We start from the raw sequence: 27,604 nt of genomic DNA on the forward strand, positions 1-27,604 counted from the left end.
GGCATTGGTGGATGGAATGGCTGATACCGGAAGAGATGCAGTGTTTCTCTAGAGACAGGCAGCTAGGATCCATGTCTGTATTCCTCTTACTGCTTTGGGGTGAAATGCTGAGCATTTCCGCATTTGCCTGAAGTGCTAGAGCCCTTTGCCAGAGAGAGAACAAGGCCAGATAGCCAGTTCTATGGGATGCTGGCCACTCGCAAGCATACACAATCACATCTGAGCTTTTTCTCTTTAAGCCATGTGTTTCTCAAAGGGAAGAGTTCCTGTTTTCAGTACACTTGATTTTTGACATCAGTGGAACTGCAACTAAGTGGTGATCAAAAGCTTTGATTTAAATTAAATGCACCCTCTGTAAAGTCTTCTGGACAGCTTCCATTCCATCGTTTTAGCCCCTGCGCATCATTGGCAATACCCCCATCATGCAAAGTAATGTGTCATGTGGTGCTGCAATATAACGCCCATTATTAATTTAAAATAAATGCCGGGCCCTTAAGCAGGCCAACGGTGGATTAGGGGACACTCAGAATTGGTTGGCCTTGTGACTTGTGAAGAAGGAGCCGGTTTGATCAACCCAGATGGATAGCTCACGAGTAAAGTGCTGGTCTCTGAAACGGGAGCATCCTGCACTTTTCAAGTTCGAATCCCATAGTAAGACCAACTTAGCCTTTCATCCTTGCAAGGTCCATGAATCTAGAACCATTTACAAAAATGGGTGGTAATACCTGTTATTAAAGCCATAGAAGCGTAAGGAATCTGGCCCGACGTGCTATGTAAGAACACACATTATTATCATTCACACTAGCACCTTGCAAGGCAGGCTACAGGTGGGTGTTTGTGTGTGTGTGTACTGTGATAGAAAGAGCAATTGTGCTGTACCTTTGAACAGAAGCAGGCTTTGTGTACAGCAGCAGGTGGAGGGAATCGTGCACTATATATGAAAGCCCAGATGTTGTTCCCAAGTTTCCTGTTTGAGATGTGTGTGTGTGGGGCAAAGTCAGCCTTCGTTTGTTTTGTATGAGGGGCTCACACCTGGTGTGGGATAATACAAGAGCTAGGAACATTCATGAAGACGTTTCCAGCCAAAAGCACTTCCCCAAAAATGGAATCTAAATCTAAAAACAGGTTTCACGTATGACACAGGCAAACCTTTCATTTGCAGCAGTTATATGGGTGGGATTTTATAGATTATCCAAAGAAAGTTCTTCAAAGTTCTTTTAACACAACAAGAAATCCTTCCCAGTCGTGGTATCGAGTTATGGGGTTCACTCTCCATTTTTAGCAAAGAAAAATGTCTCTTGGTGTGACGATTCTTCTTCCTGTAGAGTTTCTTGCAAACAAAAATGCTTCTTGCTTTACCACCTTTGAGGCGTTGGAATGCCCTCTTAGTCTTCTAATCCTCAGACATGTTGTTTTTCTTTCACCCAAGTTATTTTACCTAGGGCGGTTGTTCCCCCTGTTTTTGCCAGGGTGCAAAAAAACCTCTGTGGCTTTCGTAACCTCAATTCAAAGTGTTTATATTTCTTTCTTTCATATGATATTTGCACATTCAGGTTTCTCAGGCTTCCATAACCCAGATAGCTTCCAGACCGTTATTCACAATATTAGTATTTCTCTTATAGGGTTTTCTTACTCTCGAGTTTCTCAGGCTCCCGTGACCGTGATAGCTTTCTTAGCTCTTGTTCACAATTCGTCTTTTACTCCATACCCCTCTCTCATAGGGTTTTTGCACTTATGGGTTTCTCAGGCTTCCGTTACCTTGATAGCTTTCCCAGCTGTTATTAACAATGTTCATAACTTTCTTGATCCCCCTTTTCATAGGGGGTTTGTACACTCAGGTTTCTTAGGCTCCTGTAACCTTGAGATCTTTCCCATTCATTGTTCACAAAGTTCGTACTTTGTAGCAGTATACTTTCCGTCGGGCCTCTCAGGCTCCCGTAACCTCATTGGCTCTCATAGCCTTCACTCAATGTCTGTTGGCTTTTTCAGGCTCCTGTAACCTCATTGGCTCTCCTAGCCTTCATTCAATGTCTCTGTTAGATTTCTCATGCTCCCATAACCTCGCCGGCTCTCCCCATTCCTACTTCGCTCAGTAGCTACGGTCTGACGCGTGAGGAGCTTGGGGACCCGGGCTCCCTCATGTGGTCTGGTCTTGGCCTCTGTTACAGGCCTCCTACCATTCCAACACAGCTTCTTCATAGTCAAGCCTGAAGATGAGATGATTGTGTTTCCGTCTTTGCCTCACCACCGACCTCGGCTTCTACGCCAACCCTCAGGCATTCAGCTATTGCTTTGCTTCCCCCCTTCACCCCCCTTTTGCTGCCACTGGCAGGGCGACGATTCTGCAGAGGCTCTTATAAGTGTAGTTTGTTGATAGTCAACTACTAGAAACAGTAGAGCTGTGCGAGTGATCTGGTTGTCTATGAAATGAACATGAAAGTACTGTAAGTGTAGGACTTGTGCATAGCTAGTGACCTGTTTTTTCTTTCCCACTTTACACGTGTACGTGTCAGATCTTTATTCCCCATTGTATGCATGATGTGTGACGTGCTGTTTTTCCGCAGTTACGTCTGTTTCATGTAAGATATATTTTCTATCCTTTTCATTTCTTTTCTTTAGGGAGATGTCGGTGTGATTCAAGCTGCCAAGGTATACATGTGTGTGGGCAAGCTGCTGGTGTACCAGCATTGCGGTGTCGTGGGACACGTTCTTTAGCTGCTCAGTTTAGTATCATTATGGTTGTGCAGCAGCTGCAGGTCAGGGTTGTTTGACCCTGACATACAGGTATGTGCTTGAGCATGGCAGGCTAGAGATTTGGGGGTGGTAGACCCGGATAAAAGGTGTTTAAGTATATGCAGATGGTTGCGGGTGTAGATTTGTTTGATCCTCGTAGGGCAGGTTGAGCTTGGGCATGGCAGGGCTGAGATGGTGGCAGGCTTGGATAGGAGGTGAATGCGTTTTCTGCTGTTGGTTGAGACTGTGGTTTTGTAGTCTCGGGTGTGCTGGCGAATGTTGCGATGTGTTGTAGTTTAGGATGTGAAGTCCCTGTCTGTGCATGTTGCATATCGTTGTACGGGCGAGTAAACATCAAGTCTACCTTTTGCATTAATTAAGGAAGGGGGGTGCTTAGTATCTTGAGGTCATTAGTTAAACTTGTGGAGTGTACTGTGAAATGCAGAACCAGGGGGGTCTGTAGATTCCAGGTCTGACAGTTGGAACAGATCTTCAGGGTGGGAGCTACACTGGAACGATGTACATTACCTGCTCTCTCTCGCGTCTAACCTCCTACACTGATACCTGGAACTGTAAAGTCCACTTCCATGTTTTACTCACCTGGTCCTGCATGCTTCACAAGTCCTTCCTGTGTCTCCTGTGATCCAGGATACTCGACAACTGCTCACGGGTGCCACAGCGTTTATGCCCACTGTGCCAGCCCACACAGCTAAGCCCACGAAACGTCTGGGGGTCTGGTGATTTCACACTAAGGGATGCCGGAAGCGGATCCTCCAGGCATGGTCGGCCACACTGTCCCAGCCAGACCCCTCCAGCATATGCTGCTGGTGCTTGCCGTCAGTTTGGGGTGTATTGGCCCCAAGCCAATTGAGTATTTAGTGTGCCCACGCTCCTAAGCACCCACCAGAGTCATAGGCCCTCATTAGGACCCTGGCGTTAAGGGGTTAACGGCGCCGTAAAAGGTGCCAGTGCCGTTAAACCCTTAACGCCTGATTACGAGGTCCCTTTGCGGCTCCCGACCTTAACGGCTGGTTTGGACCAGCCGTTAAAGTAGGGACCCGCAAAGGGACTTTCGAGGTAACTACGGTACCGCAATTTGCGGTACCATAATTACCGCCTTCCCCAGTCCCATTGAGCCCAATGGGGCAAAAATGGGAATGAGGAAGGGCCAATGGTAAATGGGGAATTACTGCCCCGCCAACCTTGGAATGGGGCGGTATTTCCCCATTTACCATAGGCAGACTTGTTACAATACCGGCAGCAACCATGGTGCTAATAGTGCCATTAGTTACCGCCGGTGTTGTAATGAGGGCCATAGTGATAGGAAGGAAAGGAGGGCCCATGTAAAGAGTGGGGAAAATGTGCAGAATGTTTTTCAGCTCTGCGTCATACTAACGGTGAGCATGGCCATGGAGATGGTGTCCAGTCTAGACTTCTCCACAATGAGAAAACAAAAAACCTGCAAGATGGTTGACTTCAAAACTGCTCGGGCCATCATTGCCCCCAGCACAGAATCCATACTTCACAGTCTAGTCGGGTACTTCACCCGTGATTACTTTTTACAGGATGTTGAGCCGTACCATCATGTCATAGAAATAGTGGTGCCTCTGAAATCAGCTTTCTACGTGTCCGCAGAATTGGTCATTACTTTTGAAAATGATAATTGCAGTAGATTGGCTGCAAGTAAATTATGTGTTCTGGTGAGAAATGTGCTCAGCATCTCGTACCGCTTAAAAAAGCCAGCAAAGCCTCGCTTTGTGTCAGCAGTGTACTATATGTAGAAGACTTGCTCATTTAAAGGTTTGGGTCCCGCATAATTAATTGTGAATTGGCATCATTTCCAGGTGGCTGTGGTGAAACTGAAGAACGCTGATAAGGTATTTGCAATGAAAATACTGAATAAATGGGAAATGCTGAAAAGAGCCGAGGTAAGGAATGTTAAGGATTACGAGCTATTTCTTGATAGAATGACAACATTTGGATGTTGATGCAAGGAGTTGTGATCACATGCAGTATTAGTATGTTACATGCGAAAGTGTCAGTCTCCAGGACCCATTTCTGGACTCTCCTCTGTAGATATAGCACACTAATTGCAATATTGTTCGGAGTAGCTTTGACTTTAATCCTCTACCCAGATTTTAAAAAAAAGATTCCTTAGTGGTGTCGTGATTTTGAATGAAAAGCTAAATCTGTACATGGAACCGCCCCTCTTATAGACCAGGCGTTTATCATGTTTTCTAGTAATATTTTCATATTTTTGTACAAGACCTCTTATAGGTGTACAGTGCTATGGTCCACTAGTGTGTATGGTAAATATGGGACTTTACTTGCCAATGGAAACTGATCTGGTTTACTCCTTAGGGGCCATGTGTAGAGTGGGCAGTCATGCCACATTTAGGTGCCCATTTTAGGAATTATCAGAGTCCGCTCACTTGAAGCTCAATGTGGCCGGACATCGTAGATTAAGGTTCCACCGGCAGGTGAAGCTGGCAGCCCTGCGAGGGTTGCACTGCTTCTGTAAAGTTTTGAATTCCTTTTTAAGGGTGGACCCAAAGTCCATGTTATAATATTACAAGTGTGGATATAATGTATATCGTGTTTTGTTACTTTGTACCTAATGCTGTGACCTTTCAAAACTGTGGCTGAAATAAATATTGCTTTATCCAATCATACAATTACCCACAAATGATGAAGTTACTTGCAAATGTGATCACCTACATTTTAATTACTTATGAATAGTGGGGCCATGTTGACCCCAAGATGAGAACAATGATTGTTGATGTGTAAATGGATTAGACAACCTAATTTTTATTTTGAACTAAAGTTCCTTGTAAGGGTGTGTGTGGGTGTGGGAAGGTGCAGTTTTTAATTCATTGTGTGGGCCTTGCCAAGAAGGCAGATTGGAGCGGTTCTGTGTTCCACGGCTGATTGCTTTTTTAATGTGTCCCTCTGCAATGCCTTCCCAGGAGGATATTTGAGCTGGGGTGCTCTCAAAACCCCTTGGCACCCATTGGTGCTGTGACCTCCATTCTTATTTGTAGTGGATTTAGGCGCCGACAACCCCTGGAAATGGGTTCATTCCTGAACAGCCGCCACTGCACTGAAGCGTAGCTCCATGCCTCCCAAACATAATGCAGATGCGCTGTGTTTGAAAGGAGGATGCACAGTCAGGCGACCCTGGATCTTCAGCTCCTCTGGCCTCTACCAAGACATGATGGCTCCCGATCTAATAAGCACTGAGGAGAGGGGGTGCATTTATGGGGAATTGAGTGTGCGGTGCATGCCTCCGCTCCGGGCGTATGGACAGACGAAGCATGAGCTCTGCCGCTCAGGAAACCTCCAGGTAGGAAGTGGCATTGTGGGCATTCTAAGAAGGAGGTTGCGGCAGGTGTTAGGGCGAGTTGATGATTCATAAATGAGGCTGACAATGGAGTTTGGATCTAGACAGAGAAGCCGTTAGGAGGAAAATCTCTGGTGGTGGTAGGAGGAATATGCCTGGAAGTAACACCATAGCTAAGGAGGTGGTAGGCCGATGATCCCAGGAGGTGGTCATAGCAGAAGGTTGTCAGAGTATATCGGGTGGTCGTTGGAGGGAAGACATCGGGAGGTGGTTGGAGTAAGACTTCACGAGGTGGGGGGAGAAGGACATCAGTGGGTAGTGGAAGACATCAGAGTGTGCTTGGTGGAAGAGCAGATGTCGTCTGAGGGAAACATCGGGAGGTGCTCAGAGGGACACATCAGGAGGTTCTCAGTGGGGGAACACCAGGAGTCCTTGGAGGGAAACATCTGCTGGTGGAACAGATGGAAACCTAAGGAGGTGGCTGGAGGGAAATATTGGGGGTGGCTGGAGGGAAACATCGGGGGTGGCGCAGAGGGAAACATCGAGAGGTGGACTGTAATTCTAGGTTCAGCGCTCTGAACTTACTCTATGGATAACCATTCTAACCTAGACAATGCAACCTGAAATTAGACAAACCATTTTTCTCACTGAGCTCTAGGGGGAGAGGGTTGACAAACAGGGAGGGGAGTAGGTTTCATATATAGTTTTGGGTTACGTTATGAAAAGTATGCATATTTTCTCTTAAACGCCAACACAGTGTACGGGGAAAGAGGGGAGTACATTGTTGAATGATGGCGGGTCTCTGCCTGTGAAATGATGCAATGATTTTTGTTGCAGAAGGTATGAATAGACTATTTTGATTTGACTCCTAGGAACGCTAGCTGAGGGTCTACATATGCATACCCTCCGGTACTCAGGCTCTCCTTCCCCCCCCTTGCCGCACATAACTTGGATCCATGGCTGGCTAGGTACTGTATCCTCGCTCAGTGTTTCATGTGTGTACCAACAACGCTGCAATTAGATGGATTTGACCGGCCATAGAACAGAGCAGACTTGTAAAGAAAGCAAACTGTCCATCTCAGCAGATTTCTGAAGTGATCTTCTCTCCCTACAAACATATGGATATCCTCAAAAGCAATGATATTTATGGTTTTGTAAAACTACACGAGTTGCCTTAAGGAAATGAGCAGATAAAATGATTGCATGGGAGTGCTAGGGAGGGTAAGCTACGAGACTCATCTTAAAATGAGTTCAGAAACCCCACCTTAGCGCGATCCAGCAAAAGGTATTACCCTGAAGCCTGGCTCCAGGTTTAAGGTGGTGGAGGCTCTTGCTGTGCCTGGGTAACCTGCGTGGACCCATCTGTGCCGATGATCCCACGCCTGGTGGCTTATGCTGTACTATAGGTCTCTCTACGCTATTATTCGTATTGGATGGATGGGCATTACCCCTCTTCTCCTTGAATTGCCCCTCAATGCTTTAAAGTGGCCCAATGGGAATAAGCGCTGTTCGAATCATTTTCCACACAAAATGATCTAGTTGACAATTTGTATGCATTTCTGCATCTTTGATGAAAACCTTTTGCCATTATTGTACAGTGAAATCACAGGGCCGGGAGGATAGCTGAGGGGCAATGCGCTTACCGTGGAAGCGGGGCAATGCAGGTTTGAATCCCGGTCCTGCGCTTAGAGACTCCGGTATTTAGCACGGTATTAAAATATAGTGCGTTGGCTCTTGAACACCCTGCGTTCCTACTGGCAACACCTTTATACCATAGGTGCGCTAAATGTTTTACTAAGCAGGCATTACGGTGATGAATTATGAAGGAATATGAGAAGCTGACCACCTCCTTAACTCGCCTCTCATTAGGAGAAAGATGACGAGTCCCCACCGGATTAGTTCTATTGGCGTTCAGTGAGGTCTATTGCTCAATCAATCCCGGACCATGAATCCGAATGATGGCGCTCCATTATTCTTAATGTACTCAATCCATTTATCCCACGTTGATCACTGTACTATTGGGAAACTGGAGTTTTAGACATACACTTGCACGATCTGAATGACACAAGGCCTAATAAGATGATGGGTTTGTCCTCCTATGTCTCGCTACCTTGTCTTGACGCGCCTAGAAACACTTGTGTACAGGCGCGCTATAAATGACTCATCATATCATATCATGGTCCTTCTTCCAGTGCTGAACTGCAAAAACAATCTTGACTAAACCCGAGCAAAGGATACAGATACAGCAGCTGCCTTTCTTACACTGACGAGCATGGGAGACTGGGGCACCACGAACTGAAGGCAGGTTTGAATTCGATTATTGCCTGCAGCGGCAGCCTGGCACATGGTTTGTCAGAGAACCAAACTGAACAATAATGGGTTGTCTTTAGCCGGTGCTGAAACCTTACTCTTGCATACTTCAACCCGTCAGTACATTGCTTAGGCCGCAGCAAAGACATGTGCCTCAAATGAACAGCAAGAGCTTGTTTCCAGCACTATAGACCTTGTTGTTTTACGATGCTCCATAGAATGAAGTCGACAATGTTTTAAAATGTACATGGTCGATAAAGCATTATTGAGTTGAGGGGTATTTTTGCCAGTGCTGTCTCGATCACCGGCCATGCAGCACTAGTGACCCCGCTTATGACCTTGATGGTAGCATTTTTTTCTGTGCCTGGGCTGGCCCGGCCCCAAGCAGGCCTTGTAGAGATGCTGGCATGTACCCTTGATCTAAGAACCTTTAGTGTTGTGTCGTCACACTGCCTTTGTCCTAGACACCGGAATAAGCCGTTCCTTTTTAGTATGGGCTATTCGGTGTCACGCACGACACCTATAAGCCAAAACTATTTCATTAGAGTACATACAGGGAGAAATGGCAGTGAGGAGGAACACATAGTCTGTTGGTGTTAGTTGGTTATTTGACAACCCATTGGCTTCCCACGGCCATGCTAATGCCTATCCCCGTTCCCATCCATCTCCTGCCCCGGTACGATGTTCTTGCACCACCAGTATATTTTTCGAGTTTTTTGCACAAACATTTTAAATGAAAAAACGAATAAAATAATATAAGGGGTACACAGGGTGGGGAATAGGGAGTAAATAATAGGGAGGGTTGGGGTGAGAAAACACCCCCCAATATAAAAACATTCATTTCGAGTTTTTCCACGAAACTAGTTTTGGCAAAAAACTAACAGAGAAAATAATTGGGGATGAAATAACATAGAACCCCTGTCCCTTCCCTGCCCAAACACGACCTAATGGGAACCCTTTCAGCACGCTTTAATCAAGCATTGCTATCAAACTTTGCACTCAAAGCGCCTGCCAGTGTTTTTTTTCAAAGCAAAACATTTGTCATGGGCGCTCCTCTATAACGAACACAACAAAAATGGCTTGTTCTATGGGATGGTACCCACTCCAGAGTCCGCCACCACATTTGAGCTCAATGTACTTTTCAGAGATGGGAACTATCCATTTGAATATCAGTCTTTGTCCCGCCCACATGGGCAGTGCAGCACCAAAATGCTATGGCAATTCCCTTCTGAACAAGAGTACCAACAGCAACCCCATACACGTGTTTCAGCCTTGTTGGGCCTCATCAGTGAGGTGGAGCTGTGCCTCTGTGAGCACAGTGAGCAAGGGGTCCACGTCTGGATGACCCAGGGTGACTAAACCTAAGGCCCTTGGAAAAAAGAAAAAAATGTGTCATGTGAAAGGTACAGTGAGCTAAAGTGTGGCTGCTGACTCTCGAGTGGGTACCTATCTAAAGAACAGGTCAATGGGCCGTGTTCGTTCTCGCAGGGGGGCACATATGAACTATTTTTTGATTCTTTAAGGGACTTAGATTTAGTCACCCGAAGTTTCCTAGGGTCATCCAGACCTGGACCGATTGATTGACATTTTGCTGAAGAGACAGAGTTTTTTTTCTTTCGTAAGGCGTTGCACCACCTATGATCCCTGAAGTGGTAGTATTTTACTCCTTCATTTTTAAAGTTGAGAGTTAAATGAATTTCAAGGGGTGCCCATTGGGAGAAATGTAAAGGCACATTAAATAAAAGCTCTAAAACGTATATCTTCTTGTAACTAATGCATACAAAAGATGCATCTTCAGGTCAGGCAGTAGGATTAGAGGTGCTTCCTGTGTAACTCCGTGAGTGGAAGTTTGGGGCAGGCTCCTCCCATGTGTCCGCTATTCCCTTTTGTTCTTGGTTGAATTCTATTCCCTACTTTCTTTTGTTGGGAGTATTTGTCTGCTTTTAGGGAGTGGGTGTGTCTGGTACGTCACCACTTTGTAGTGTTGAGCATCTACATATTCAGGATTGCAGTTAATTCTTTTCAGGAACATGAACAGCTCTTTACAGTAGACACAAAAACCAATCAATGCCAGGCTGCATCCATGTCAGAGGTCAGTTTATTTGTGCATTTTCAGAGTTAGTCTGTTGAGACTTCTAAGTGCTATAATTCAAACAAAGTAGAGTATCTGAGACAGAGTTTCAAAATTGCAAGGTAAGAATTATTTTGCGCATATCATACACTGGAGCGGACTTCAGGTTCAACCACGACCAGTATTTCATGGAGAGGGAAAGAATAGTACACAGCATCTCCTTTCATACAAAAGATGAAGCCTGAATCAGCATAGGTCATTTGGTATTCATTTGCAAGAGATAACAACACAAATATGTTCAAACTACACACACTTAATGCCCTAATCCCCAGAAGGCAGAATAAATTGCATAGTCAACAAATGCTATTGTTATGTCAAGAGTCTCCACTTTGCTTATGGCTTTAATAACAAGCTCTTTCTGCCAGTTCACGGACGGTGACTTATGTTTGAGGCCTTAAACACAGAATCCACTTGCCCTCTGTCCCAACAATGGTCACCCTATTTGCACAACCTTTAAAAGATACCTTTTGTGCGCTTACCAAAGTGGAAGGGCTGAACGCTATGACTCATTGTGTAACTAACCTCTGCTTGAGTGCAGCCAGTCTTTACATAATATTTAGTTAAGAGAATAGAGCCATATTGGAATAACATTTCTTTCTTTGCGGAATAGGAGGACCTGTCCTTAATGTTATTTCACCTAGGTTTATCGGTGAAGGCCAGGCGACTGATACATGCCCTGTGCACGGACCCAGCCTTTTCTTGTAATGACTAAAAGAGAAATCCATGAACACATTTCTATTTTGTTTCTTCTAAATGACTGACAAATGTGACGCAAAAAATGGATTCGCTTAGGGCTAAGAAAGATGCATATTATTATTATATTCTAACACTGTCTTTTCTCGGTGCAAGACTTCTGATAGAATAGTAGAATTAAGGTTACATTACAAACACTAATCGTATTTCATTCATTAATTTCCTATCTGTTATGTGTTTGGAGGGTTCGAAATTGCCTGGAGCTGGGAGCTACTTAGCTCCTGGTTATAGCCAAGAAGAGCCTGGTTACCTTGAAACCAAGAGCTACCAGGAGCTACTTCTGCCTCCCCAGGCAACTGGTGCCAAACAAACATAGCAATGTAATATTAACTGTGTAGGTTTGGGTATGTGTATAAAAGAGAACAAAGTACACAGTAAAGAGATATTTAAAGCATGTTCGATGATATATAAATGGACAAAAGGTTAGAGTTTGCATCTTACGCAAAAGTTACCTTTGCTTTGCACGATGTACTAGCTCCTGGATCCCCCGTTGTAGCTCCTGCCTAACAGGTGATGCCTGAAACCCGAGAGCTGCATTTTGCACAGTAAACCATTTTGTTCCTGGTCAACAAATCCCAATTTCTACACCTGTTTTGGTTGAAACTAGGGGTTCCAAGCAGGAGCCCGGTGGTGATTCTGCTGGGGATGGAAATGGCTCTTGCGCAGTAGCAGCCCCGAACAGGGGGCTTTGCAGAACGTTGGCCCTTCCGACTTGAGGCGTAGATGAGCGAGAAGGGAGTTCCAAAGGAAGGTGCCAGGAGGATTTGCAGCCCGGCAGCTTGCGTTATGACTGCCGACCACAGTGCATGCACACTGGGAATCTAGGAAGCCGGAAAGAGCAGCTTCTTGACCCAGTACTGCTTGACCAAATGAGTCCTGCAAAGAATCCGGAATGGAACCAACATGATGGTTTACAAGTCTATTTAACTGTCCATTTATAAATATGGCAGAAATGGGCCAATTCACAAACGGTGCCGGACCCGCGAGGTGAGACGCAAGTAGCTCCTCGCATCCTCTATGGTTCTGCATGCAGGCTTCCTGATTCTGAATGATCTGGGGGCAGGAGGAGAGCCGGTCTGCAAGTGCAAATGCTTGCAGCCCTGCCCCATTTGCATAGCTAAACTGTGCATGCTTCTGCCTGTGGCACCTAGATATGCAGGGGCCTACTTCACCCATATTTCTGGAGGGCTGGGGTCAGCCCTCCACCCGTATGGTGCTGGATCCTTTTTGCATATTCACACCTGTTTTAGTGGTAGAAGTGTACACATAAAAAATAAAATTAGCCATGCTCATGCCTTGCATGACTGTTTCTACACTGGGTGCCGCAATATAGGTCTGCATTGCGCTTCACTGCATGGGCTGGGAAGGCATAGGAGGAAGAGCCACAGGCAGAAGCTTCCTATGTGAGTAAGGCAGGAACTGGCACGCCTAGCAGGCCCCTGCAGCACCAGAGACGGGTGCATTCTCATGACCTTCCCTGCACACACATGGCCCATGCAAGGGAGCAATGGTTTTTTGTTAATCTGAGCCATAATTTACATTTGGCGGATTTAATGTCCTAAAGAATTGTAATTCTGGGAAATGGAACTCCTTTCATAAAATAATAACCAGTAAATAATTCCACTCGTATTGTAATTCGTGGGGCAATTTAGTGCATTAGGAAGGTAAATAAATGCAATGTCTCTGATATGGCTGGGAAAGGGAAGTCGCATTGTGAGATGTAATTGCGCCCCAGAATGTAATCTCACCATTCTGAACTAATGAAGCCTGCTGCCAATGCTGCGCTTCCTTCTTAGCAGAACTATGCCGTCTGAAATAACAAAATTGGGCCCATGGGAAGAGCGTTTAAAATACCTTCACTTCTTGGAACTATTTTTAACTTTGATTTCCTGGCATCGGTCACCGTTTTGAATGCTTTCATAAATTACTTCTGCACTAGCCATGGAATGCTAGTTGATAAACAGTGAGCGATCGTATTTTATTTTGCTATTACATGAAAAAAGCGACTCTATTTTCATCATACTTTGGAAAAAATGACGAATACTCCTGTCCCTAGAATTCGCAGTCCTGCCTCTGTAGCAGATGTCCTTTCAATTTCCAGTCTTTTTAAGACCTTCATTTGCCATAAAGCTTCATCGCAGAGAAAGATGCTTTTTTTTGATTAAGGGTGCCTCTTTTTCTTCGTTAACCACAATGTCCACGAGGGTAAAGATTCTGTGGGCCTCATCACGAGTTAGGCGGTATCGTGACAGTATTACCACGGAATAATGCCCGGGCTAATAGCGTTACCGTAGTGCCTCGCTAATTGGCTCTAAGGTGGGGGTAAATGCTGCCAGACTCGTGATTGAGTGGACCCTTAAATGTGGCGTGATAGCCTTACCATAGCATTTAAGGGCTACCACCCAACTCGTGATGAGGCCCAGTGTGAACATTCTTGCACGTGCACTTTCTGCATTTGCACCTTTGGAGAGTCTGCAAATCTCAAGCACAAAACAACCCCTTTATGGCCCTTTTCCTGGAATTGGAGTGTATGATAACAGATAGTGAGTATTGTCATTTCCTTCTTAGGATAACTGGGAATGAATGTGTAGGGGTAGGGTAGGATTGAGATTCTCCTCTCCTTCTGCTTGCCAGGCTCTGCCAAGAAGTGATCGGGTTGCACGAGCAATTAGGATTTGGTCCATAGTTTTGAACCTCCTCCAAGAATCAGTTGGAGGTGAGTACAATTAATGTAACTACTGATGAGTTACATGCGCAAGTGACTGTGCTTTGATTTAAAAGAAATAAGTTTCATTCACACACTAGATTATTGCACCACAATAATTAAAACCGGAACAATAGTGCTTTTAGCATAATGGATTTGTTTTAATTGGTGGCCCTTTGCGATGACACGTGTTCGGCATTTTGGGTGCCTTTATCAAACCAGGGCATATATTATTGTTTCCTTCTTCTCATTTCAGAAAAGCATAATAGCTAAAACAAGGTAGTACCAGGTTAAATCCCAGATTTAATGTGAATGAAACAGATTCATACTCTTACAAACGGAATAAGGGAACTCTTCATCTCCGTTCATAGGACACACCAGTGCGACACTTCGAAAAAACTGTACTTCTAATAAAGGTCGCAGTGGTCAGATAGTGATATTACAGAAAAGTTCCCTCCTACTGCCTGTTTAAAAGAAATAAGGATGGCAAGACCATGGTTGGTAATTAGGTTTTATATTTGTATTTTGTAGATGATGTTTCTGAACCCCATACATATAGAAATGAGACACAACTAGCCATCAACTTCCGTCCTGAAGAAGGTTGGAGAGAATTGAAGGCCAGAGTTTGAAGCCTGGTTAGCCTGACTGAAACATGTGTTGACAATAACATCTGTTGCAGAACAGATAGACACATCTTTATACGCAAGGGGTGTAGATCATTCTTGGAAATATTTTGTTATATTGGTTATTTATGTTCACAAGACCGATTGTAAATGTAATGTGGAGTAGTACAATGTGTGTATGTATGAGCGAGTATGTCTGATGGAGTAGAGCGAGGGGAATATGAATTGTTATGTATGTAATGTTTTTTGTTTTAAAAAGCTATTTTTGTGTTGGGCCACGAAATAATAGTGATCTATGAAAATAAAGCGATAGATATTTTGTGAAGAAATTCAGATTATTTCTTGCCATCCTCACTCTGTCCATTTGTTATATATGCCCTCTGTTCAGCTGGCGGACTGTGAGTGTAGCAGGTACCCTTTATTTTTTGGGATGTGCCCAGCCCTCCTACATAGAAGAGGAGACGAGGTGCAGATTTTGTTTTTGGCCAGAAATAATCCTGTAACTATTTTAATAATCTGCTGTCTGTCAAGTGTCACAAGGCAGAGGAAAATCAGAGGAGAATCAGAGGAGAATCAGTGAGAGGTCGTCAAACACTAGGGTTAATTTGGGACTTTTACACAAAGGGAACTCAAAGTAGAGGGCGGCTTCTGCTTCAGTGCCATGTCAACGCTGGGGCTCTTTGCCCCCTCTCCGGGCCCCTCCTAGATAGACCTGGTTAGGCGTTAAGCACAATGCTTAGTGAGGGATCCCGCCAGTGCCCCAGATAAGATTTTGAAGTGGGAATATTTACTTTCTGTTTTAAGTTGGCACTAAAATTTCCATTCCAAGTGGGGGGATTTAATAAGCGAGTAAAAATGTTTTAACTGTAAAACAGAAATGTTTTGTAAGAAATATTTCTTTGCACCAAGTTATTCATGCACAGTGGAAGGTACATTTAAAGCAGCAGGCAGTCATTTCAGTAGAGCTTCTTCCCATGTCACCATTAGTTCTGCCGGTCCAAGCATATCCATGGAGCTGTGTGCATGAAAGCAGGGGGGCATGCTCCTACGTATTTGTTTCCCATTTTCGTTGGGAGTAATATTGCTCCCTATTTTTATTTTTGGGGGCTATTTGCTTATTTATAGGGAGCAAAAGTGGCCAATATAACCATCTGGTCTGAGCGGAGCCTTTAGGGCCAGGCTTTGATTGACCTTTTCCGTGTTCTACGAAGTGACATTTATCGGTTGCAGCTACTGTTTTCTGTTTTCCTGCCTATATTTGTTTTGATCATGTTTTTAGATTCGTTTTTATATAAATTGTTTTAACTTGCTTTTAACATTTGTTGGACTATCTGACAGAAGCAGGGTCACTAGACCTGTGCATTTATTTTCTCTGTATTACCCATCACGTTCCGTGCTTCTGCTCTTTTAAACCTTAAACCTATTATAGCTCTGCGTTTTGAACACTAGATTACCTATATATCTTTAAGCGCTGCACACCCCGCTGATGCCATCTCTGCGGAACCACACTGACGCAAAGCCTGTTTTGGCCTGTTTTGGTGGGGGATGCAGTCCGTTTGTTCTGCAAATCGATTAATTAAAGGGTCTTCTCTGTCTTTTCCCATGCGGTTGACACAATAATGCCGACTCATAAGGACTTCTGCTTTCTCTGCACTGGTCTTCAGATGAACTCTTGTGATATAGTGAGCTACCCAAGGGATATGCTCGTTACCCTCAGACATCAAAATGGCTTTTTGTCGTTAAGAACGTTAAATGACGAGAACATAATATACAGGCTTTCCGACCGCCTACTGAACACTGTAACATGTTTCCAGCGGTACCCACTAATCATGCTAAGGCTGCGTTAGTAGATGCTTAATAGAAAGTCTAACATGCAGGAGAGAGAGCTTCTTGACCTGTTGGAACATCATGATTTTGATGTTCTGTTCATCACAAAAACCTGGTTTAATTATTCTTCCTCAGCAATGTTCCACCTCTTAATCCCACATAACTACTCTATCCAATTTCTTAGCCATCCTATGATAAGAGGGGCAGTAACACAATATTGGCACCGGTCTGATAGCACAGCGAGTAGAGTGCTCGCTTTGACAGCTGTGCAGAACCTGCTGACACAGTTTTGAATCCAGGCAGGGCCAAACTCAGCCTTTCATCCTTCCGAGATCGATAAATGAGCACCACACACTGTGGGAAATGATAAGCAGCGCTCGGATGCATGAGGGTTCATAGCGCTATATAAATGCTAAATAAATGCAAAATGTTTATTATTAATCATTCATAAGAAGTCTTGGAAGACCTCACATTTAGATCCATGGGTTGGGATTAGGTTTCCCATATAGTGCAACTGAACGTATGACTCTCCCCCACACATTCCTATATTATTTACTGTTACAGATCTCCTGCACCAGCCACATCTTTTTAGCTAATTATGATACTTTCCTTGCAACTACAGGTCTTAAATATCACCAATTAGTGTGTGTTGGTGATTTTACTATCTGGCTGGACGATCCGTCGGCACCTGATTCAGCCGCTTTGTGAGAGATAATGAATAACCATGGGTTGTTACGTCTCAACGTCTCATCAACATGGCCATTCTCTTGATCTTATTTTTGCACGTTGTTTAGGCACTTCAATGCTCAATACTCAAGCCTTATCCTGGTCTGGCCATTGTATTCGATTTATTTCCTTTAATTTGCATTTGTATTTTATTTGATTTTTATAAAGTGCATTACACAAAAGCGCTGTACATAGAATCTTGCGGCACATAAAATCAGAGATAAGAATATTTTAGCAAACATATTAACCAGAGTGAAGTGAGTAGGACGTAAGAGAGTCACGGAACAAAGAAAGTACTGTGATAGAGCGAAAGGAAAGAGGAAGAGCATTCCAATGCGGGGGGGGGGGCAGCAAGGAAAAAGAGAGGAAACGTGATTGTGCCCCTGACTAGGATGCACAGAGTTTTTTTTAACACTGGTCCAAAGAGCTGACACAAATTTGTGGGATTTACGCTTCTTATGAATCCAGATCTCTCAGGAAACGGTCAGACCCATGGTATTACCCTTCTCTAGCCTTGTTGAAAGAACAATGCTGGAAACTAGAAAGACAATGGAGGAAATCTAGAAACACTCTCTCCTTCTATGAGGTGAAACATGCCACTGAAAGATACAAAATTGCCATGTTTAGGCCAAAACTGAGTTTTGCCACTCGAACATTCAATTTGCTCTGAACAAACTCACAAACCTTTTCTCGACCATTTCAAAATTCCTTCAGTGTGGATGTATTTGCGTGGGTCCTACACCATCTTTGACACAAGCTTAACGCATTTATTGTGGAGAAAATCGCCATTATCCAGAAGAAGATTGATCAGGTGTGTAGACCCTCAGAATCCAGAACAGCTATTATCTCGCAGTCCTGATAGCAATTCGGAACCTGTATTTGTGATTGTGCAATAAGTTAATAGTTTCACTGTAGTACAACAGCTATTGGACTGCCATTTTCTTCACAATTTTCACCAAGAAGGGGGTATTACTCATTGGATGATAATTGTCCCTTCCTCCTGTAGTAGTGCCAACTCACCCTCCCTCTTCATCCCCTCACCCACGCTCACAAAGACATGCCAGAAAATGTATCTTCCTTTGTCCTGGAGAAAGTCATGGTGATGCAATCTCATATTGCCAGGAACTCAGAATCAGCCCCCCACCCCACTTTTCTGTGTAGACCCGACTCCACCATCAGCCATGTGTCCCCTACAGAGATCAAAACAATTGTGATGAGACCTCATTGGAACAGCTTGACCCTTGTCCCGTGATCCCCATTAAAGAGAACCTGGAGGCTGTAGCTCCTTGCCTAGATTTGTTAGTCAACATCTCCCTTTGCTGTGGTAGCTACCCTCAAGATTTGAAGAAATCCTGCTTGAACACTCTCCTGAAAAATCCATCAGGTGACCCCGACATCCTGGCCAATTGTTTGCAGATCTGGAACACTTAAGCTTGCTTGTTGGTTGACGGGAAATTGTGGTTGTGCAAACAAGCATTCTTTTTCAGTTTGATTTTGCCGTAGTAGACGCTAGCATGCCTCACACAGTTCAACTTTTCATCATGTACCTTTTTGCGATATGCCTTCAAGTGCACTTTTTTTTCTTTTCAAGAGAGCCAGCTCTGTGTCAAACCAATGTTCACTTTTGTGGTGAGTGTTTGTCCCTCTTGGTATTGGTTGGAGCCAGGAGGTTGAGGATTCTGGGGATCTCCTTGTGCAAAGCAGGTAGTGGCCGCACCTCTCACGGGTCTGACTTGTAAGGTCTTACTGGACTGCTGCAGGCATAGGGCAGGAGCTTATCAGCACTATCAAGCCTGCTAGCGAGGAAGTGGTGATCTGGACGGTTGTATACAAATTGTTTGTTTTACAACTGCTCGAATGACAATTGACCTTTTCACAATTGACTGAATTGTGAAGGTCAATTGTACCATATATGTGGGGGGAAACCCCCCACAGCCCCCCACCCAACGCCAAACCCCCAAAACCCATATATGTGTGTGTGTATATGTATATATATATATATATATATATATATATATATATATATATATATATATATATATATACATATATTCGAACAATTGTGAAAAGGTCAATTTGGGTAATACCATCTGGACATGGCAAGGGCAGGGGTGACGCGGATGTTGAATGTTTGCTGATGGCAGGGCGGCAGCTAAGCACACCTTGGCACTGTTGAATACTTTGGCAGAGCTGTGGGCACGGGTGCTGTCATTAACCAGCATGCATTGTTTCAGATGCCTGGCTTTGGCCCATGAGTGGAAGGAAAGTTGCTGGTTATGCCCTTAGACAGCCACTTTTAATTTGGCTCCAAAGTTGATCACTCCTCAGAGTATTTCCAAGGATTGCCATGCCCCTGCTTCATCATTGGGATTTTCACTTCAGACCACCCAGTACTCTTCCTATGTTTTTCAAGACTTGTTCCTTTCCTCTATATGGCTCCATGACAAGGATAGATGCAGCAACACAATGTTTTCATCCTTCTAGTGGTAGACGTAACAGTGGAGGCATACCTTCTTGTATCATACCCTACTTGGCCTCTTTATTTTGGCATCCTTGGAACATTCGATACTAGAGTAGGAGGGGCAAGATTCAGTTTTATCTGCAAGGATGGACTTCCATCACTTTCAAGGCCTCTGTCTTCCAAGTACTTTCCCATAGTTACTGGCAGTCCTCCACCAGAGGCACTTGGCCAACCCTTTTACATTGCAGGTGGCTCTCCCTGTGCAGCTGCGGAGATGGTGCGCCCAACAGGAATGAGGAAAGTATGATACTCTAAGCACTTCCTGGTTCCCATGAATGCACGGTCGGTTGCTCACTTTCTTTTCTGGATTCAAGAGGGTCATCTTACCGCAAATCTCTGAGGCGTTGGCGCTGCAGGACTAACTGGTGTCCCTAGATTTACAGGACGGACGCCAACATCCATGTGACAATCCAGCAGAATTAGTGGAAGGAGCCTTGTTTTAGGGGACACTGTCAATTCACTTTGGTCTCATCTCTGCACTTTGGTGGCTCATCGCCAGAGAGAACATTCATGACAGGCTCATGAATGCTCAGTTGGTGAACCAGGTCTAGGATTGGATCTATTTTTGCAAAAGAGCCGATGCACTCATGTTTCCAAATGGCCTGGTTCCTGTTCACTCTTTATGTTATGAAATCATTGCTTTCTATGAATTCCTGCAAATTATTTAAACCACTGTGTTGGTTCTTAATTCTTTTATTATTTTTCCAACTTTGACTTGGTTATTGGCATTTGAAGCATTAGCGTGTCGCAGCATTTCCCGCTTTATCGCACATGTCTTGGGATTTTGATGATATCCCTTCTTTAGATCAGATCTGGCCAGGACTTGGTGCCTCCGACATGGTTTAGGGCTTTCCTAGCATCTAAGGAAGTCATCTGGGGTGCCTTCTCAGCAGCTCCAGTTTTAGTGCACTTCTAGGCACAAGGGTGGGCATGACCTTGCCACCTTTGGAAAACGTTACAAACATTTGCAACATCGTTTCCCTGTTTAGAGCTGAGACCTTGGTTCTGGTGCTATCGTTAAACTGACTATTGGGTCTGTTGTTTTTACACACCTTTCTGGTCCCAGAAACACACCTCAAAATGAGATCAAATCATTGACTTCTTCGTAGCGAGGGACTGCAGGTTTGAGGCAGTATGCCTGACCAGCCATCAGTTACCCTGCACCTTCACTGGTGGTCCATACTGATATGCCTTTGTGTTGGAATTCCACCCGACATTCATGGCCCCAAGCCACACTGTTGGCGAATGTTCTGTTGAGTGTGAGCATCTCACCAGTAGGATTTTTCAGTGAGTGGTCACTGAGGGCCAGAAGACTGGTTCCCTCACATCAACCTCCATTTGCTCAACACATCCGGCTGACCTTGTTTGACTTAGTCTCGGTAATCAGGGGAATGTCCCTCTATCTAGCACAATAAGAGGGGAAGAGTGGGCTCATTACCACTGTTCAGGGATCCAGTCCTGTTAATGTGTTTCTGAGCAATGGAGAACAATGTGTCCTAGGTCACTCATCTAGCTGGCAAGGAGGAACAGGTGGATGCTGTCGAATTATAGACGTAGGTGATCATTATGTTCCTGAAGGGTAGCTATCTATAGTTTGACTTCAGGATGTATATAATGTCAAGAATTGTAATTTTATTAGCAGAGCAAGCCAGTTTATTTGACTCTGAGTTGTAGCTCAGTGTTCTTCAGGGCTCAAACCCGATTTCTTTGATGTTGCACATATGATGCGTGTATCAAACAGTCTTCATTCCAACATTAGAATACACAATTTTACTAGGACAAAGTCATTGGTGGATGCCCTTGGCCATCAGATGTTTAGTGTCCCATGGGTGGGAACTCTAGGCTATACAGCAAATGGTGTTTCAAGGCACCACATGACAAAAAAGGGGGGGCAGAGGAGTAAAATAACGGTCCTACTAGGCCTTGTGTCATTCGGATCGTGCAAGTGCATTAACAAGAAGTGCAGGGGTGAGGGGAAAAAGAAGGCGGGGGAGAGCCGATTGGGGTGGCTGGGGTAATGCTAAAATGAGAGGGAAGAGCGGGAGAGGAAAACAAATGCTGGAGGGGGAGGCAGAGGGGATGAGGAGGAGTCCAAGTGCTAAGGGGAGGTCAGGAGGGCAAGTGTAATGGGATGCAGGGAGGCAGAGGGTGAGGACCATTTGCTAAGTGGGGGGATGGGGTGGGCCGGGTTCGAAGGGAGGCACACCCCACCAGGCTGTTCAGATAAAGGGTGTCCAGAAGGGTAATTGCAGGTTATAGGGGTGAGCAGGGCCGGGAGACAGGGGAGCAGGGGAGGATTGGGCAAGGGGGGGGGCTGGTGCCCTCTAGAACTCAGAAGGGACCAGCCAGCTAGTAAAAGCAGCAGAGGGGGGCATTAGCAGGGGAGGGGGAGAGGGAATGAAGAAGAGAAAAGGAGGGTCTTCAGAAGCTTTCGGAACTTCAGGACATCCGTCTCAAGCCTTAGAGAGGCAGGGAGGCCATTCAAGGGGGAGGCTCCTGCAGAAGAGAGAGATCTACCCCACACTCACTGTTTAGAGAAGTGTCTGGTCTGCAGAGAGTTAGAGCTGGAAGACCGAAGGGCTGTAGCAGGGGGGTATTTAGGGAGAGAGAGTTGGATGTAGGCCCCAGAAAGCCTTGTGGATGATACAGAGGATCTTGAACTTGATCCTCACAGCCACTGGAAGCCAATGGAGAGATTCTAGGACTGGAGAAATGCAGTTCCTGGTCTTGGGGCCAAGGATAAGTCATGCAGTGCTATTTTGGATTAGTTGAAGGGGGCGAAGGTGGATAAAGGCCGCAACAGGCTGTTGCAATATTCCAGCATAGAGGGGACCAGAGCTCTGGTGACATTCGTTTCTGGGGGAAGGTGCGGAAAGGGAGAATGCCTCTGAGGGGGTGCAGCTGAAAGTGGGCCTTCTTGGCAAGGTCTGAAGTGAGGATAGAAGGAAGGGGTGAGGGGAGGGGACCCATGGAAGGTGGCCAGAGAGTGGGAGGGAAGGAAGGAGCACGGGTCCCAGTGAGAAGGATCTCAGTCTTACTGGTGTTAAGGCAGAGATCATCAGCAGCGCACCATGCCTGAATAGCAGTCAGGCAGTCAGGAATGAGAGAGGATGAAGAGGAGACAGTGGAGGGAAACTTGAAGGTGAGCTGTGTATCGTCAGCATAACACTGGAAGTGAGGAGAGAAGGTGGAGCAAGGTAGATGTTGAAAACCACAGCGAGAGGATGGAGCCCTGAGGGACGCCACAGGTAGAGAGTGAGGTGGAGGAGAGAAAAGGGCCCAGTTGAATCTCAGAAGGTCGGTCAGAGAGGAAGGAGGTCAACCAGTCCAGTGCCAGGTCTGTGATGCCAAGGGTATCACGAGCCGATTAATAAGGGTGGCATGATTGACTGTGTCAAAGGCAGAGTAAAGATCGAGAAGGATGAAAACGGAAGGAGAGTTGGAATCGAGATTAGAGAGGAAGTCATCATGGGTGTTGAAGGGAGCAGTTTCCCTGATGGCAATGGAGACAACCACCAAACAGATTCAGTGTGGTGGATCAGTTGGGAGATGACCAGCTTCTCCAAGAGTTTGCCCAGGAAGTGGGTAATGGAGATAGGTTGTAGTTAGCTGGGCAGGAAGGGTTGGCAGAAGGCTTTCTAATGAGAAGGTGCACAAGGGAGTGCTTGGAGGGTAGTGGGAAAGAGCCAGTGCCAAAGGAGTAGTTGCCGAAATCCACCAAGGCTGGAGCAAGAGCAGCAATGTTGTCGTTGATAGCTCTGGAGAAGCTGGGGAGCACCTGTTTGGAGGAGACTTTCACAGAGGGGACATGTCTAGTGCCCTCATCAGGTGCTATGGGTGAGAAGGGGGGCCAAAGAGGGCCTTAGAGCGGGTGAGGGAGTGGAATAGAGGAGAGTGAGGTCAGGATGTTCTGAGTTTTGGTTGTGAAGTGGGAGGCCAGTGCAGTGCAGAGGGTCAGGGATGGCAGAGGGGAAGTGGAGACTGCAGTAGGATTGGTGAGTTCCTTGCAGATTTTGAAAAGTTCCGCTGTATTGTAAGTGGCCCCAGGGATGCGGGCTTGGATATGGGCCCTCTTCTTTGAGCGAATGGAGAGTCTATATTGCCTTTGGATCAGGTGGCAGGGCAGTCTGTCAGTGGATGTGCTGGAAGCCAACCACTTCCGTTCAGCAACTTGCGTTTCAGAGAGGCTAGGTCAGAGTCATACCAGGTGTTAAACTTGGAGCCAGGATTCACGCAGATCCTCGTGACAGAGGCAAGAATATCCAGGTTGTTGGAGATGGAGAGGTGAAGGTTAGCCAGAGATGTGTCAGTGTGAGAGTCAGTGGCAGGGGGAATGAAAGTGGCTGCAAAAGCAACAACTGGCACTCACTTCATTGGTCGAATGACGGAGAAGGAGACTGACAGTGCGGGCAGAGGCATAGCCGGGGGACCCAAGTGATCAAGGTGAGAGGACAGGAGAGCATGGTCAGACCAGGAGAGAGGTGTAGTGAGAGGTATGGAGATTGGGGTGTCTGCTTAGATGAGAGCATCCAAGGTGTGTCCTGCTGAGTGGGCGGGCCAGAGGGAAGAATGGTAAGGGAGAGAGAGTCACAGGGGATGAGAAAGAGTCCACTGGCCGCATCAGGAGAGTCAAGGTGAATATTGAATTCTCTGAGGAGGAGAAGCTTGGAGGTGGCCAGGAGAGAAGAGGTGACATCAGCCCTTCTAAGAAAGGAAGAGGTAGACCGGAACAGCTGTCCTGTAGATGGTGGTAAGAGTCACCGAGAGGATAGGAAAGACGGCAAGCTGGCAGACTAGGCATTCAAAGGAAGAGTAGGATTGAGTGGGTATGATAATAGCAGGGATCCATTCAAGGAAAATCAGGGCCACTCCGCCTCCAGACCAGTTTGGCCTGTGCTTAAAGAAGATCTTGTAGCCTTCGGGGATGAGTGTGTCAAAAACAGTGACAGAGCTGGCAGTGAACTACGGATCAGTGAGAGCGAGGACATCAAGCTCTTCAAGGAGATGACAGATGTCAGAGGAGTGTTTAACAGCAGAGCGAGAGTTGAGGGGAGCTAAGTGAAGCTGGTTGTCACCTTTGAAGGTCTTCCGAGGAGGGGCATAGGGATGTGTGGTACACCTGACGGAGTTGGCAAAGGTGCCAGGGGGTTTGCAGAAGGAGGAGTGGCAGGAGAAGGGAGGAAGGTGATAAGAGACGGAAGGTGCCTATCAAGAAGGAGGAGGTTGGGCTGTGAGCCCTGGGCCATGACAGTGCCATTCTGGTAGACATTAATGATGCCCTTAAAGGAAGGGAAGTGTGCCAAGTGTACTTTGCATTTGGTTCCACAATTAATGGGCGAAGTAGCGAAAGGGGAGAGGACTGAGACCATATGTTATGTTATGTTAACGGTACTTATATAGCGCACTGTCACCAACGGAATTGGTCCCCAGGCGCTCTGGTGGATCTGTAAATGAGAAGGTGGGATGGGTTAGTAAGGTGAAGAGGGCGTAGGAAAGTGAGGAGTGGTGTACTGTTGGCAGCTTCAACTCGGTAGACACTGGGTGCTGAGCGTTGGTGCGAGTATTGGATCTGTGTCAGTCCGCGTGTGCTGTTGGTGCGGCTTATGTGTTGTTGCAGTGTGGTGAAGTGCATGCAGCTGGTTGGGCGAGAGATGGTTGTGTGAGTTTTTTAGGTATGCAGAGAGTTTCAGTTTATATTGGTTAGTGAGTTATGTGACATTTAACAAGCAAGCATTCAAAGTTCTGTCTAAGTGTAGCACTTGCTGATCTACAGAATTCAGTCTGAGTGTGGCACTCACCAATCTTCACAATACCATCCAGATACCGCACAGGCCAATGATCACAACCCTGTCCAAGTGCAGGGCATGCCAGCATTACCAATTCCGTTTCAGTGTAGTGGTTGGTAATCTTCATGATTCTGTCTAGGTGTGGCACTCGCTAACCTTCACAAATTATCCAGGTGCGACGCAGGGCGAAGCTAGGAAATCCGTCTAAGTGTGGAACATGCCAACATTCACAATCCCGTCTAGATACTGCGCATGCTAATGTTCTCAATTCTAAGTGTGGCACATGCTAGCACTCAAGTTCCCTCCAGGTCTGGCACATGCTAACCTTCACAATTCTGTCTAGATACGGCGCAGGCTAATGTTCTCAATTCTAAGTGTGGCACATGCTAACATTCATAATCCTGTCTAGATATGGCGCAGGCCAAAGTTCGGAATTACGTCTAAGTGTGGCACATGGTAACATTCACAATTCTGTCTAGATACGGCGCAGGCTAATGTTCTCATTTCTAAGTGTGGCGCATGCTAACATTCACAATTCTGTCTAGATACAGTGCAGGCTAATGTTCTCAATTCTAAGTGTGGCACATGCTAACACATATGGGGAATCCATTGGTCAGGAGAGGGAGCTACAAAGAGCATGTCCCTGACAGTATGCCTGGAAGAAGCGTTGACGTAGGTGTCAGCAATGGGCAGGCCTGGCTTGGAGACCAGGAGACCTTAAACATTTTCCTTCCAGGCTTCAAAAGAGAGGTAGGATAGGTGATAGAGTAGCAGTTAGAGTGAATAGGGGGATGCAGAGCACCATGGAGGGAAAGGGCAGAGAGAAGTAGGGGGTAGAGGGAGACTGAGAAACAGCACAAGGTACGATGAACTCGGCAGGCGGCCTAGCAGCAAGACTGGTGCAGATGAATCGGGTGCACGTCCAGCAGCAGAGAAGGAAGGAAGGCCACTCATGTGGGGTGAAACCTTCTCTGGAATACTAGCGAAGTGCCTTAAGTACCAGTCGCAAGGTGGTCCTTATGGCCAGAGCTGTGATCTCGGGTTCACGACCGGCTGATGCTCTGCCGGCTTTGGAACTCTTGGCCCTGGGTCGCAGAATCAGGGGTCAGGCTGTCCTGGGATGGTCGGGGCCCTCGGATGTCTTGGGATGCGCAGAGCCTGGGTGTCCTCTCTGTCTGGGCACTCCCTCATCCATGACAGCCGAATTATGAGCTTATTTGTACCAGGTGGCTGCACAGATGAATCCGGTGAAGTCCAGACCAGTGAAGAGGCACCGCTGCAGGGTGAGCTCAGCGAAGGGCTCTGAGATTTTGCTCACTTGATCAACTTGCTCAGCATTTTATCCATCTGCCGATCTTAGGGACGTCACCAGTAAAGATCTCATCCAAATGACCTCAGCATTCAACACAGAGGCCAGCAGGCACCCACATGGGCCCACCTAATACTTCAGTTGGACAAAGAGGTAGACTCCATCACAGCAGGTGACGTGCCGGGACTACCAGAGCATGTCATATTGGGCAAATAATTTACCCAGTTTCAAAAAAGACTGACCAGGCTGAAGGAAAGAGACTGTAGATCAGTGTACTTCAATAATACCACCCCAATAGGAAACTGTTCTAGAAGCAAATGGTTGGGAGAATGGGAAGGGATGGATTTTGAACAAAAAATTCCTCTGGCCCCAAACCTTTTGTCATACAAATAAGGAAAGGTGTCAGTAGGCCTAGATCTCTATTGGGGTTATCTTGTGCCATTACTGGGATTCTATAATAGAGCCACTTCGTCTGATACTTTGTATCACTGTCCCCTACTCCAGCTCTGTTCCGATCCTCCTCTTAAATGCCGGCATCTGCTCCATATATAGATCCGAGCGGCAGCCCGGTCTCAAGCCCAAGCAGTCTGTCGCCCCGATGGTACAGTGGCTCCTCTCCATCATCAGCCCTCGCCGGTGGGGGCTTTCAGATGGCTGCCGTCCCACTGAGGCAGGCCTCGGTACTCTGAGGTTCCCTATTTGCACCATATGTTCAACAATTGCGGCCGGCGCTCAGGGCCGCTGAGCCCTAAGATATTCTGTCCCATTACTCCCCTGTCTCAGGATTTGCACTCTTTGTCGGTCTTAAGCCCTGTGGTGTGCACGGGTGGGGGCTGTAGGC

The 27,604-nt window shown here is 46.1% G+C and overlaps 1 protein-coding gene across 2 annotated transcripts in view; it reads left to right on the forward strand.

Annotated features, from left to right (window-relative positions):
* CDC42BPA (CDC42 binding protein kinase alpha) overlaps positions 1–27,604 on the forward strand; it is a 1,600,792-nt gene that overhangs the window by 279,594 nt on the left and 1,293,594 nt on the right. For both annotated transcript variants that reach the window (XM_069608679.1, XM_069608678.1), the window contains exon 3: positions 4,578–4,661. In XM_069608679.1, the coding sequence (XP_069464780.1) occupies positions 4,578–4,661 (84 nt within the window). The remainder of the gene's footprint in view (positions 1–4,577; positions 4,662–27,604) is intronic.

Source organism: Ambystoma mexicanum, chromosome 4q, assembly GCF_040938575.1.
Source record: "Ambystoma mexicanum isolate Mex_15411 chromosome 4q, UKY_AmexF1_1, whole genome shotgun sequence".
Classification (NCBI taxonomy): Eukaryota; Metazoa; Chordata; class Amphibia; order Caudata; family Ambystomatidae; genus Ambystoma; species Ambystoma mexicanum.